At 33.9% G+C, this 16,233-nt stretch overlaps 1 protein-coding gene across 1 annotated transcript in view; it reads right to left on the minus strand.

Annotated features, from left to right (window-relative positions):
• The window catches only part of LOC149478428 (uncharacterized), a 91,944-nt gene that overhangs the window by 13,764 nt on the left and 61,947 nt on the right, over positions 1-16,233 (minus strand). Inside the window, exons 4-6 of the mRNA XM_089709347.1 lie at positions 14,800-14,901; positions 7,863-7,971; positions 3,651-3,797 (exon numbers count right to left, since the gene is read on the minus strand). Coding sequence (XP_089565473.1) covers positions 3,651-3,797; positions 7,863-7,971; positions 14,800-14,901 — 358 coding nt within the window. The remainder of the gene's footprint in view (positions 1-3,650; positions 3,798-7,862; positions 7,972-14,799; positions 14,902-16,233) is intronic.

The raw sequence follows: 16,233 nt of genomic DNA on the forward strand, positions 1-16,233 counted from the left end.
GAAATATATTAGTATCCCAATTTAACTGATAAATACCTTTTTTAAAAAATATAAAGATTTGTTGTTGGAGATTTATTGAAAAAAACGATTTAAAAATAATAAGGAATAGGTATGGTGTGCTGTTTCCGTGCAGTATTCAATTAATAGACCAATAGCAATACGGCATTAATGCCAAACTGTCTCATGTCGTCACTTGAACCAATGACACTAAAAGAGTTGTTCCTTTTGCTCATGTTAGAAAAATGACACAAATGCGTTTATACTAAAATAGTGTTAGGACTGATGGAACAAAATGAATTAAGTCTTTATTCAAAAAGTATAACTACACATACGTCTTTGTGTTCGTGGGTACTTTTGACTCGAGACGAATAGTTCCTTTGCGATTGCCTAAAATGATGGATAAGGTAACTTATACCGTTAATCACACCCTACTTATACCGTTTGGGTCATTCGAAAAAATGGGTTAGGACGCAGCTAGAGATATGACCTTTTGATATGTTGTGTATTTTGACGAGCTGAATCCAATGGTGCAATAAAAACCAAAGGGAATAACTCGTCTTACTCCCTTATTCACTGGAGGCACAGAAATTATATACCTATTAAAAAAAAACGAATCAAAATCCGTTGCGTAGTTTTAAAGATTTAAGCATACATATAGGGACATAGGGACATAGGGACAGAGAAAGCGACTTTGTTTTATACTATGTCTAAATTTTATTTCAATTTTATACGGATTTACCAGCGTTTACCTTTCTTAAATTCAATCTTGAACTTATATATTCCATATTAACATTTCTGTATCCTTCCAAGCTACAATTTTAAGAACAAATGTTTGCATTCAATCCTTACACTAGTAGTAACTACAATTCTTTGAATTCTCGAAGGTTCCAGACTTTTACAGATAATAAACGAAAAATTCTTGTACTGTGCATTTTCATCAAACAAGCGAATGCTCATTCTAACCCCACTACGTCAAATTCTTTTAGGGTAAACAGGCATAGAGCATTATTTCGTTGTTCTTAGTGCGTTCAAAAAGGTTCTATACAATGTTCTTATACTAACAACGCTGAATACGAGTTTTCGTTTACACTAAAAGAACACGAAAGAATGCTCTTGCTCTAGCTCTAAGTTCCTTTGATGTAAATAATAAATAAATAAAAAAAATAAAATCTTTATTTTGCCAAAAACATCAATTTACAAACATGGACGTATAAAAAAAGACGGACGCCGTATTACGAACAAACAACGTGAAGCCACCATAGTAAGCTAGCGATCGTGTAAAGACAATAAACACGCACACACTCTCACCATAGTAAGCTAGTCGGCCGCCATTACGTCGTGAACTACCGACTGATTAACTGCGTCACTGTTTCACAAAAAATATTTAAAATGCCGTCTTGCGTGGTTAAATGGTGTCGCAACAGTACAATTTTAAATAACAAAACACAAGGGATTACATTCCACAGGAAAGCAAGTTATTTCTTTTATGTTTTAATGACAAAATTATTACGGCAAAATTTATAGAAAAAAATACAGCCGCCATTGTCATCAGGACAGCTGTAATTGCCATGGCAACATGGCACACACACATGGAAGTTTCGCCGCCATTACTAGGCTTCACTCAATGTTTAGGCGATATACCGTCCGTCTTTTTTTATACGTCCATGTTTACAAAAATATGTACGCTGACTCTTGAACTAGAGTAACTCTGTGTCTCAAGAGCCAGCGTTCCTCCTTATAAATACAAGTACAATTTTTTAAAGCAAAACAAAACAAAAAATTCGGTCTGATTACAAAAAGTTTAACTTAAAAATATATAAAAATAAATACATCGTTACAATAGTTGTAACTTCTTCGAATTCTCGAAGGTTCCAGAGTTTTATAGAAAATAAACGAAATATTCCACTGTAACGTGAACAAGAGCATAACACTAGATACACAATACGTAACTTTGCCTGAAGTTTTACATAAACAAACTTCCTGGAATCTCGTTCATTGTTAGTTTTCGGACTAAAGTTTTCTATGTACTGGGTAAAGAAGTGGGTCATGGTGGGATATCTGTATATTGCAAACATCGTTTTTTATATAAAAAAATGTATTGTTTTTATATAGTTAACCAGAAATAAATATGGCGATTATTGAACGTAGTATGAAACGTCAATATTTTAACTATATCCGAAGAAAATCGCAATTATTAATCCAGTCAAATAATTACTTTTTAGGAACGATTTGTCAAAAAATCATACATAGCGATGAAACCAAATTTGCCGATTATATATTACACTATATAAATAATTATAACTTAACCTGCAAATACGATTAGTTAAATTTCACATGAATTATAATAATTTGGGATCATTAAAATAATAATTGTTCCTATAATTTTATCCTTATGTTTGCTCATAATCAACATAATTTATTAAATGAGTATCAACTGCCTATAAAAGGCTCATAAATTAATTCCCAGAATCTCTTATTATGCGTATATTTTGTGCTGAAATAACATAATAATTTGAAATTTCCAGCTTCCTTATTTTATATCGAGAGATGGTTCGCCTGATGGTAAACGATTATAATTGCTTATTAACTTTTGCACAAGCAGTTACATTATGTACTAACGACTCGACAGCTGGTTCATGCAATTATAATTGAATCACTCTATCTATTATAATAAAACCGGCCAAGTGCGAGTCGGGCTCGCGCACAAAGGGTTCCGTAGCAGCAAATATAATAAATTACAGTTAAATCAACCTATCTCAAAAACTATAAGAGATACTTTGATCAAACCAAAAATCGTTGAAAGAGTTAATTAGCATGCATCACCTCTATTTTTTTTAGAATTTTATACCCCGTAGTTATAAAAATAGAGGGGGGGGGACATACTTTTTACGACTTTGAGAGCTGATATCTCAAAAACCGTTCACTTTAAGAAAAATGTTTTTTAGAAAACTTTATATCATTTTAAAAGACCTTTCCATTGATACCCCACACGGGTATGTACATCGAAAAAAAAAATTTCATCCCTCAGTTACATGTATGGGGGGCCCCACCCCCAATTCTTTTTTTTACTATTTAGTGTCATATTTTTGTAGCGGTTCATACAACACATATTCCCATCAAATTTCATCACTGTAGTACTTATAGTTTCCGAGTAAATCGGCTGTGACAGACGGACAGACGGACAGACGGACAGACGGACATGACGAAACTATAAGGGTTCCGTTTTTGCCATTTTGGCTACGGAACCCTAAAAAAGAGCGTGTGTGCCGAACACACGTGTCAGAAGTGAATCTTCTTTGGCAAGATTCAAAGATACCAAAATCGTCGCCTGCGTGACGTGACGGTATTGCCATGACGTGACCTTGACATTTTACTCTCAACGCGCAAGAAGTTTCACTTCCACAAAATCCGCATCAAAATCCGTTGGGTAGTTCAGATCCAAGCTTACATAATGGTATTATATACTACATACTACATAGTGATTTAGTATTTAAACTACATTAACAAGCTTATATTATTAGCTTCACCTATGTTTATATGAAACTGACAAACTGTGTACACTTATCAAGGATCGCTTACAATACAATAATTTCATCATTTTTTTAAACTATAGGTACCTGTATATTTTAGTCCATACAATAAATACTTACTCAAGTCATAGTTGATCATCCTGTTCTCAAAATACCAGAACACATAGGATGGTGGCTCCGTGGACCTCTTGACGACACACACCAGCTTCAACATGGAACCCTCGTGGATTATTTTCTCGGATTCGCCGACTATTTCTGCGTAGGCCGCTGTTGAAAAAGTTATAAGTTAGTTGAAAATTGAAATATGTTTTGCTATGATTTACTGTATATTGTTTGATTGGTTTTACTTGTATAGTTAGTACAAAAGTATGTTAGTTTAGTTAAAAATTGAAATATGTTTTACTAGTTTTAACTTTATATTACACTGTGGTTCTAAATTACGTTGACAAATTTAAAAATAATAAATTTCAAAAATGGAACATGCTGCGTTGCTTTTGTTTTTTAATTATTATTTTCACATGTTTTGGCGCCAACTTAACGTTAATTGTGAAGAGAATAAATAAAAAATTAGCTATTTTTTACTATGTCTGCTCAACGAGGTGCAATAATGGCTGGTAAGCGGCAGTGCGAGATAGTGCGACTTCTCGGTATCAGTCGGCAGTTAGTTTCTACTGCTATTAAACGTTACGATGAGCTTGGCCATCTTGGTGATCGTCCGGGAAGAGGCAGAAAAAGAACTGTGAGGACGCCTAGGCTACGACATATCGTCAAACAAAGATTGACCCGCAATCCACAAGCCAAGGTAAGAAAAATGGCTCGAGATTTAGGTGTAAGTCATTCAACGTTACAACGAGTTGTTAAAAATGAGCTCAAGTTAACAGCATACAAGCTGCGAAAAGCGCAGCGGTTGGATGATAAAGATAAAAAAATACGCCTTGAAAGATGTCGCTTACTGAAAGCGCGCTCCGCTGGTGAAGCGTGGAAAAATATTGTTTTCACAGATGAAAAATTTTTTACGATTGAACAGTCTCATAACCGCCAAAACGATAGAATTTACTCTTCTAGTCGCCCTGGAGCCACAGCAATTATCCCCCATCGCCAAAAACCGCATTCAGTCGAGGTTTGGGGTGGCATTTGCTCAACAGGCAAAACTCCTCTCGTTTTCGTAGAAAAAGGTATGAAAATGAATCAAGAAATATACCGACGCGATATTTTGGAGAGTGTAGTTCTTCCTTGGAGCCAGCAGCACTTCGGCGACCAACCGTGGACTTTTCAACAGGACTCTGCTCCATCTCACAGGGCCTCAAATGTGCAGCAGTGGTGTATGGACCATTTCCCAGAGTTCATAAGTTCCAAGGAATGGCCTCCATATTCACCAGACCTTAATCCAATGGATTACAGCGTATGGTCAATTCTAGAGGCGAGGGCCTGTGCAACTTCACACAGAAGTGTAGACGCGCTGAAGGCAACACTTACTCGTGAGTGGGACAAAATATCTGAAGAGGAGGTACGGAAAATCGTCGAAAACTTCAGAAAACGTTTAAGTCTTTGTATTAAAGCTAAAGGTGGTTATTTTGAAAATAAATAGATATTTACGTTAAAATAATACTGTTTTTTTATTATTTAGTAGTCACCGTTATTCTGTGTAAAAGAAAAATAAAATAAATCGTAAAATAATTTGTCAACTTATTTCAGAGCCACCCTGTATAACTAGATTTCCGCCCACGTTTTCAAAGGAAAACCCGCATAGTTCCCGTTCCCGTGGGATTTCCGGGATAAAACCTATCCTATGTGTTAATTCAAGTTACCCTCCACATGTGACATGTGTGCTAAATTTCATTGTAATCGGTTCAGTAGTATTTGCGTGAAAGAGTAACAAACACACACACATCCAAACAAACTTTCGCATTTATAATATTAGTAGGAAGTTAGATAGGATAGGATATGATAGGTTTTATCTTGTCTATAGGTAGGTATATTTAAGTTGAATGGAAAATTGAATATTTATTTCTATGTTTAACTTTGTTTATAGAAATTATTCTATAACTAGCGGTCCGCCCCGGCTTCGCCCGTGGTACATGTTTACGTTTTCTCTACATAAGAACCATCCTCGTACTTCAAGGAATATAATAAAAAAAGAATTATCGAAATCGGTTCAGCCGTTCTCGAGTTATGCGCTTACCAACACATTTTGCGATTCATTTTTATATATAAGAAGATAGACACTCGCCCCGGGTTTTTTTTTTTGGTAGAGTTACCTAACAGTTATTGTTATTACATATTATATTGATTAGTTGTATATATAAAAAAATAAATACAGCTTAATGAATCTATTAAAATATACCTAATATGGTATCCTAAAACATTTATTATATCGTTAATTGAACGAAAACATAATTTATTAAATAAGTATAAACGGACAGGAAAATGCTCATGAATTAATTCTTAGAATCATCGTTCTTGGAATAATAATCGCATATAATTATTATACTAATCATTTAAGTTTTTATTACATAATATTAATTGAGCTTGATCAATTGATAATTATGTAATAGAGCCCCAAAAAATCTTAGATATTTATTGTAATCTATTAAAGTAAGCAATTTATATAATCATAAATAAACCTCTATAATCGCCTAGACTAGAAATCTCTCTGTTTGTTTATAATTAAACATTCTACAGAACAAAACTGAGCCCAGACAGATTGTCTCAAATCTTTGTTTAATTTAAGACGATAATACAATATTTACATGTATTTATGAGAGCAATACACTTTATATTCTTAACTAGCGGACCGCCCCGGCTTCGGCCGTGGTACCTGTTTACGTTTTATCTCAATATGAACCACCCTCGTAACTCAAGGGTTATTATAAAAAAAGAATTAACGAAGTCGGTTCAGCCGTTCTCGAGTTATGCGCTTACCAACAAATTTTGCGATTCATTTTAATTTTTATTTTAATTCAATAATATTTTCGTTTATATAAATATTACGTAACTGAAAACTTTCCAAGCGACGGCATCCATTTTAAATTAGTCTTTAGAAAGTATACGTAGGTACAAGAATATTTTTAGCTTGGAATAACAAAACTTTTATGTCGGAAAATTTTCATTAAAATAGGCACTTATAGATACACTTTTGTATTATTTTTACGTAATTAACCATGAAAATTCTCTTTTATGTTTCGTATTACTGAATATCAAATAGAAACTTTTGATATAAGGGGAATATAGTGTATACGAAATAGGGGCAAATTATATTATGCGAAAGTCTGTTTAAAACCTACGATACGATATCGGATACCTGACGTGATCTATTTACACATGTCCGACTACGTAAGATTTAGTTTTGTTCGATAAACTATTAAAACTTACTAATTAGAGTCTTTGACTTCAATTACTATAGATTTATATGCGATTCTAAGCTTTAGTAAAAGCCCTGTTCTCTGCAGTAGGTTTTTAAGTCTGATAGCACTTAATTATTTATAAATTAAATACAATCTAATTAGACATAGAACACGCTATGCTATTCACCATAATATTATGTAGCGGCAACGGAGTAACATATACGTTAATGTTACTCTCTACTAGCGGTCCACCCCGGCTTCGCCCGTGGTACATGTTTACGTTTTATCTACATAAGAACCATCCTCGTACTTCAAGGAATATAATAAAAAAAGAATTATCGAAATCGGTTCAGCCGTTCTCGAGTTATGCGCTTACCAACACATTTTGCGATTCATTTTTATATATAAGAGATTAGTCATTATTATTAACATAATATATCGGATAGTATAAAAAGCTCTTAAGATTGTTATTTCATAAGGAAACGAGGACTTGGCATTATTTATTTAAATGTAACTCATATATTGTAATAGTGACACGCAACTTGACGAATTTCATACAATAACTTACTCCAAAATATTACATAGAAGAAATAATATAATATCTACAGACTACAAAATATAATACTGTAGAAACAACATAATATGTTTTAGCATATAATATACTTAATCATATTTAGCTTCTTATAAAGAATGGTTTTCAAACATAACTTTTAAGAAGTTAATTTAAAAATAATGTGTAATTAATAATTTAAGCAACATATCAATATTATTCTCGATACCTACTTACTTATAAAACATATTCACTATTCACTTTTTTTAAACCGAATTTATTAACCAGAAAATCAACGCAAAATTCATCATTTATTTTCCAAACAATACAAAGCATTATTCCATCTATAAAATGTATTTTTCATTATATATCACTTTAAGCACTCACATATTGTCATGTTACAGACATACCACAAATTCAATAAAAACGCTGACTTACCAACTAAAACCAGTTTGAAGAAAATGCTCGTTGGCGGGTGTGTTGGTACCTGGCACTCGTAGTAACCCGCGTCAGCTGATGTTGCGAAGCGTATGTGCAACGCCCAGTCCTGGTTACAGAAATGTTATGTTAACAGGTACATTTTAGGGTGCTTTTCTACCAATAATGTGCGAGGATAGCGAGGAATTACCATTAAGACGTAGGTATAGCATCTCACTTTATAGTGACGAGCATCAGAATAAATAATAAAATTCACGAAGAAAAAAAGTCATGAATTTCAATAAATCAAACTTACACTAGACTCTTCTATCAAATATTTAGGTACTAATCGAAATATTGTGAAGTTAATAACCGTCTCGAAAAATAGAAACGACTTATTCAAGCCTGTTTCAGTAATCACTTTAGCGGACGATAGGTTATCAACCTTTTTACGCTTGCTCAACGATTGATTTTATACCGTGCTGTAGAGAGATTAATCATGAATTTTAAGAACAACATTTCTGATGTGAGTCTTGGTATTATTATATATAGATTATTTATGTTCCCACGTAGACGATTGTTGAACTTCAATATAGAAGTTACCATTAGAAAAGATGAAAAATAAACATAACTTACATAAAAATTTCTGTGGATGAAGGTCTATTTATTAAAATTAATTGTGTATTCATTGCTTTAAGTAAATATTTTGTACAGCTTATATTCCTCGATAGAGAACCTTTCTAATCGCGTGTTAAAATGGTTATAAGAGTAAATCATTAGAGACGATCAATCCAATCCTTTTTAGTAATAGTGTAGGTAGGAGATATCATGTTGTAGTTACTGATGTTTACACTAAAATTTTAACAAATAACTAACGGTGCTTTGTCTGGGAAATTATAGTTGAAGTGTTCAGGTTCCCACTGGAAAAATATTGTCTAATGAACATTGTTATTCTAGCGTCTGGGTGTTCATAAATACTGTATGAATACTGACTATAGCTGCCCAGCGGTTTATCACGCGTACAAAGCAAGAGCAAAAGCATATGCTATTTCAATTATTAGTTTAAATGTTGGTTGAGATTTAATGAAAAAAAAAATTGCCTACCTAGGCTGGGTAACAATGTAGGTAGATTTTTTAATATAGAAACAATGTTTTTTTTAATTGATAGATATATGTAGTAGTTTTGGTCAAAATATAATTTTGTGCCTACTACCACTTTTTAAAAACAAATAAAACTTTATTCATAATATTTACTATTTATAAAGAAAAAGCATTCTCAATTACATAAAATTACATTATCTGTACCATTTAATCCCGAGATGCTGTCGACAAGTAAAACAAAAACTTATATTGAACTTCACAAAGTAATTACAGTGGATTGAACGAATTTAACGTTTATTGTTTTTATAATTGCCTTCCTTTCAATGCTTCGAGTTAAATATAAACTACTAAACGAATAGAACTGAGATAAAAATTGCATAAGTTAGTTGAGATGTAGATTTTCAAACGTAGAAGAATTGTTAAAAATCCGTAGAGTGTTTGTTGAGTTTAGTCGTTATTTACGAAAATACTGTGGAGGAAGGAAGGTGGAATTCCTCCATCGAAAAAGGGAGGATCCTCGACCAGTCTACTCGACTGGCCGGCCGTGAAGGCCCCAATGGATGATGTCGGAAAGTTGTATATATAGCTCTGTAGCGAAACATTTCGCTTGCGCGATTCAGAGCGAGGTGTCGCTACAGGACTCCCCTCCGAGACCGGAGGTCGTAGTACGAATTGCCTTGCCAGTGCCAGGTATGTTCCAGTGAGTCGGAACAGGAAGCCGCTAGTTCACGGTGAGTCGGAACTGAGTGCGGTGATGCTGCGTGTAATGCTCCAGTGAGTCGGAGTGTGCAGTGAGGATGGCTGCGGAGCTGACCAAGCATGCGCGATCGCACATGGTAGTGGGCAGGACTCCATTTGAAGCCGAGTGCGCTGGCTGGCGGGCGGTGATCGTAGGCGGGGAAGGGATAGGTGAGCATGGACATCATGGATGGACAGAAGGAGTTGTGAACTGTCAGGGGTCACCACTGTGGAGGAAGGAAGGTGGAATTCCTCCATCGAAAAAGGGAGGATCCTCGACCAGTCTACTCGACTGGCCGGCCGTGAAGGCCCCAATGGATGATGTCGGAAAGTTGTATATATAGCTCTGTAGCGAAACATTTCGCTTGCGCGATTCAGAGCGAGGTGTCGCTACAAATACCATCTTTCCTCTTTATGATATAAGAAAAGATAAAACTTACATTCATTAGAATAAAGCATTAATATTAATTTAAGCGTTATATATGATAGAAAAGAAACGAAATAATATTGATCAAATAAACGATCCAAAAAATAGTTACAATCTATTGATTCAAGTCTGTTTGTATTAGTTTTAGCGGACAATAGGTTATCGACCTTTTACCTTGCGAAGTGGCTTTAGATTTCGCTATCGATTAAGCGATCTGTAACCCAAATAAATTAAGCAATAAATTAATAGAAAATACGTGAGTTAACAAATTACTAATAACTATGACTATAGACTCACTATATAGACTCCAAGAACAATAATTATCTACTTATAAATAAATAAAACCTTTATTTGCATTTAACATGGTATATAGATAAAGGTGTTATAACTTACAATATCCTTAATTTACGAGTCCAAGAATTAGAATATAGTTTTTAGTCTATCTTCTAAGAGACCTACATTTTTCTTAGAGTTCGATAACAACGTATAAAACATTATAATTCAATAGCATCAAAAGAAAAAAAAGCAATGTACATCATTATTATTTTTCATGAAACGAAACATCACATGTTATCGTAAAAATAATATATCCGCAATTATCGTCTTCTCAAAGAATAACAAACAACTAAAAACATTAGTATTATGTTTCTCATTTCCATAATACTCGGGTACCACCAGAAGGACAGTACCCGGATCTTTGGAAGGCTTACGTGGGGACACGGATCCAACACGCAGAGGCCCTTTCGAGAATTTTAATGTGTTGTGGGACACCAGCCGCAGCCTGCCCATGACTGCACTATAGAGATACAGCCCTGGGCAGTCCGCGGCCGATGTAGGACTATTGCAGGGTATGGAAATTTAATGATTGGGCTATGGATTGGGATGCTAAATGGACTGGTACTGAGGACTATGGGAAACTATGGCACCTGCCTTTCTACTAAAAGAAAGTAAAAATATGTTGGCAGGTGGTGACTCGCCCTCTCACTGTATGGGCCCCCGAAATAAGTCGCTGCAATAGTGCGACAAGGGGGCAACATATTGTGAGCAGCTAAGGGTGGAGAGGCGTCCCTGGACTTTAAACTACGATCACGCGCTCCCTGAGGGTCCAGCATCACGTGCCCACTCGCCACTTACGCTTCGCATCCACCCTTCGAGCTAAAAGCTCTCGCGACTCCACTCTGGCCGGCCGGTTAAGGCAAGCCAGAGGTGGGGGTCCTGTCCTCGTCAGGCTTCACTCCGACCGGCCGGTGAAGGCGAGCCGGAGATGAAGACAGGGGCCTCCCCCGGGAGCACTCGGTTCCCGCGGGGTCGCTACTCCCCGACACCCCGCCACAAGGTGTCCTGCGGGTTGACTGATTGCACGAGTGGAATATCTATTGTCACGTAGACAATAGATATTCCATTAGTATTATTATTATTAAACTTTATTTATTAAAACTTTTTGTACACATACAGTAGTTAAAAATCTTACAAAATAACAATGCAATTTGTCTTTCTTAATGCCTTATACATAGTTATATATATTGTAAAACGTCTTTTTTAATGATTTATACCGAAAAATTTCTTTTTTGGAGATTACATTAAAACAGTTTTTTTTATCAATTATCTACCTATGACATTATTAACAAAAGATGTAATTAGAAAATATTAGACATATCGCACCCCTAGATGAAGACTCCGGTAACTCAAAAAGTGCCCGTTTTGAGTTAATGGCCTTTTCAAATCCTCGTATCGAGTACCTACACGGAGATATAACTCACGTAACAATATCGTCCACCATTTTGAAAAAATGGCGCGAAACATTACTTTAGTTGAATGACCTTGCCCCGCACCGCCCGTAGACTAGTCCGCCATCTTTAGTTAATTCCCGATCGACACAGGTGAAGGATGCTTCAAAAGTTGCACATTTTAAGTTGCAGGAGTTTACGTGAAGTTTATAAGGTAAGTTTATTTTCTTACTAGCTTTCCACCCACAGCTTCACCCGCGCAGTCATAGAAAAACCCGCATTGTTCCCGTTCCCGTGTGATTTTCGGGATAAAACCACCTCCCTATTTCCCGGGGCATAAAGTAGCCTATGTCCTTTCTCGGGTACCAAAATATCTCTATACCAAATTTCATGCAAATTGGTTCAGTAGTTAAGGCGTGATTGAGTAACAGACAGACAGACAGACAGAGATACTTTCGCATTTATAATATTAGTATGGATTTGGAGTTGATCAAGTTTTGCTGAAATTTCGTTGATATTTAGGACTGCTCATTTTGATTTGCAGGGGTTTTGATGATATTGTATCACAATGTTTTTTTGGCTATTTTGAGTTACTTTAATTTACATGAAAATTTACGTAAATTTTGAGTTAACTCAGTTTTCTTGAATAAAAGATTAACTCTGTTTATTGTTGCTTGTTTAGTTAAATACGCAATTATAATAAAGTAAATAGATTATTTATAACATTTTCAATTGATTTCTTTCTATGTTATAAATGTTCGAAGTAAGATCGTGAAGTTTTGCTGTTTTTTTTAGTTGGTTGACTTTACTTGATTTTTTAATGAATGTGATCATTATTTGCTTTCAGAATTATGAAAGGTCGGGGAAAATTGATGTTAGAGATGTTGAACACAAAAAAGGAGGATCCTGACCCGCTAGAAGCATCGGAGGGTTCAAGGAATTTGTCCCCGGGTACAATAATGGTCACAAAAATACTAACAATTTTTATTCTATTTTTTTAGAATAAACATCTATTTACTTATTGCTGTGATTTTAAGAAAGTTATGATAGTTATTAAGTATAGTTTTAGCTAAGCAATAAGTAGTCCACGATCTCAATTTTATTAAAAAAGTAATTATTAGTAATAATAGTTTGTAATAATAAGTTCATATGTACCATTTTTTGAATACATATTTAAATTTTCTTATATTATGCATTTTTATTTAAAAAAAATATTTATTTATTTATTTATGAATGAAAAACTAGTAATATAACTCAAAACTCCTCAGCAAAAATCCGCTTTTTTTTAGGTGAAACTCATTTTAATTTCAGGTAAAGTAAACTAACTCTTCTTAGTGTACAAAAAAGTTCAATATTTCTACTTCAAAACCCCGGTAACTAAAAAAAAATATATTGTTCAGGTTTTTAACAGTCAATAAACAAACAAGTTAATCCAACACGGTCTAAAAATATTATCTTTGAATGTGTAAAGTTAGAGTTTTGATATCTTTTCTAAATGCAGAAATATCAGTTTTTCTTTATTTCTGAAAAAACTGGTTTTTTGAGTTACCGGAGTCTTCATCTAGGGGTGCGATATCCATTTTAATGATGATGATTACTAGCAAATACATCACTGAGATAACATTTGATGACCTTGAATTATATTACATGATATTAAAACATTGTTATATTTTTTACTAGTTACAGCCAATTATTTTATTAATAACATTAATAAAACATACACTAATGATTTTCATTCGTGGATATTGCTTTTGTAATCTACATAATATTTATTATGAGTCTTGAAACCACAACTAGCAAAAAAAAAGAAAAATATTCGCGACGACTACTACACAACTATACAATTTGAAAACAAATTCATCTCAGTATGCTTCAAAAAAAAATAAAATTGATTTATTTATGATTAAATCGTTTTGTGTTCCAAATTAAATTCTTTACTAATACAAGTTTAATAAGACTTATAACATTTCATACAATAACTTATTACAAATCATGCACTAACCAGATCGAAACAAAATGTGTACGTAAATGTGGGTAGAATAATTATTATTTGTACGTTACTGTAGCCGATAGCAGTTATACACTCCGTGCTAGTCTAAGACTGTGTTACGGCAGAATATACGCTCTCGCCTCACAAAATAAAGCACATAATTGCACTTGTTAGGCTGATAGTTTTTTCAAAGCAAATCGTTGTAATGCACAGTATATGCAATAAAATAAGATTAAACGCTTTACAAAAATAAAAGTAACTTAATTTTATGAGTATGATATTTTCCATGTAACAAAAATATAATATTTATCTAAAAGTCACTCTTATTTGTACAATAATGTATTTTATATGTTAGATGTACCTTTACCGTATTTCTTTGTATTTTATAGATGTAATTTATCTCGAATAAATATCTTTTAGCAGATTTTATATTCTAGGATCTTTCATTTTATTAATTTATACTGGCTTTCCGCCTGCGGCTTCACCCGTGCAGTCAAAGAAAAACCCGCATAGTTCCCGTTCCCAAGCTAAAACCTATCCTATGTCCCGGGGTAAAAAGTAGCCTATGTCCTTGCTCGGGTATTAAAATATCTCTATACCAAATTTCATGCAAATTGGTTCAGTAGTTAAGGCGTGATTGAGTAACAGACAGACAGGCAGAGTTACTTTCGCATTTATTATATTATATAGTATGGATTTTATCAAAATGTTGTTTATGTATTAAGAATTTCTTACCATCGACCGAAATAATTTGAATTCACCATTAAAATTTGTTTAATCAAAAACCGCTTAGCCACTTAGAGGAAATACAGCTGTTAAGTGACGGTAAACAAGCAACAACCTTATAAGAACTTATTTTTTAAATTATTTAATAAATTGAAATCGAATCTTCTGAAAATGCATTAAAACAAATCGGAACTCCAATTCAATATCTCAATAATGCACTCTATCAAGATGGATGAAAGTTCAAAATACCTTAACATGTCTTCCATGAGCTGAGAAGAATCTGCTATCCGCACTATACGTCACTAAGCCGACGGACAATAATGAGTAGTCTTTCCTCCTGATCCACGTTACCTGAAAGAATGTTCTCGTTTAACTGTGTTTTAGGATAGAGGTTAAATCCTTTGATATACAGGGTTACTTGTAAAACACCAGCAACCTCGCAGGACAAGATAGCTAACATCATAAGTAACAACATTTGTTCTACGACTTTTGGCATAACGCAATAAATTATTTTTAAATGATTTTTTAAACTTTTATTGTACTCTCCTTACATTTGTAAGTCTATGTTCTATTAATTATCGGATGGACGACGCGACGCCCCCTTCCCCCTCTCGTTCGCTTTTTGTTTACGTAATTTTTGGGAGGCGTAGAGTTTATAATATTCAGACGGAAAATTAAATGAATATTTATTTTTGTATGAAAATAAAATCTAACAAATTATCAAAAGTCGTAGAACAAATGTTGTTACTTATGATGTTAGCTATCTTGTCCTGCGAGGTTGCCGGTGTTTTACAAGTAACCCTGTATACTAGAAGATTGCAACTTTTGATAAGGATTATGTACGGTATTTTCACAAATAACAGTAACTTTACTATTCCTGCTCTTTATAACGGGTTTAAAGTAGTATTAATACAAGTGTGATAAAATGACTGAGCTATAAGCTAAAGTCGTCTAGTGCCATCACTGGAAATAATACTGCTGTAAGACACCTACTCTTTATAATATCAGGCAGGTTATCATAACGTCTTATAGCAGTATTAATTTCATAGTGGAAAAATATAATATAAGTTTAGCGCCATCACTTTCTCACTCTGGAAGTAATACTGCTTTAAGACAATATCATGGTAACTCCCCAGCCATCGCAATCGTTTTGAGGATACAAACAAAATCTTCATCATTATAATTTTGCCATACAAACAGGAACTTAAATTTCATCGTAAATCGTTCGAATTTCAGAACAAATATTTATGTTCAATTTTCCGTACATAACTGGACTTTACCAAATTGTTTGTTCAAGAAGATCAATGTTATTTTACCCTGTATGAATGTATTAACAAGAAAATCATATAATAATCGTGTATACCCGGTAACATTGAAAATTCTATTAAACATCTACATCTACAGATAGTAAATAAAACTCACTCTTATTCTTAAGTACACGAAATAAGAAATTCGCTTAAAAGCAAATAAAGAATGGGCCATATATTTCTGTTACAAGACAGATATGACCTTTTGGGAGACTTTAAAGGTTTTCTCTTGAAGCTTATCCAATTTAATGTGTGCTCAGAAAAAGATGTACAAAATGTTTACGTTTGAAATAAATGTTATAATATTTGTTGTTGACTTTGTTAAGATGTTATTTTAAATTTATAGAAGAGTCTCTCAATACAAACAACAGGGCAA

This window comes from Colias philodice, chromosome 22 (genome assembly GCF_061535455.1).
Source record: "Colias philodice isolate Cphi_HAF_F1 chromosome 22, ilColPhil1 Martin Lab GWU primary, whole genome shotgun sequence".
Taxonomy (NCBI): domain Eukaryota; kingdom Metazoa; phylum Arthropoda; class Insecta; order Lepidoptera; family Pieridae; genus Colias; species Colias philodice.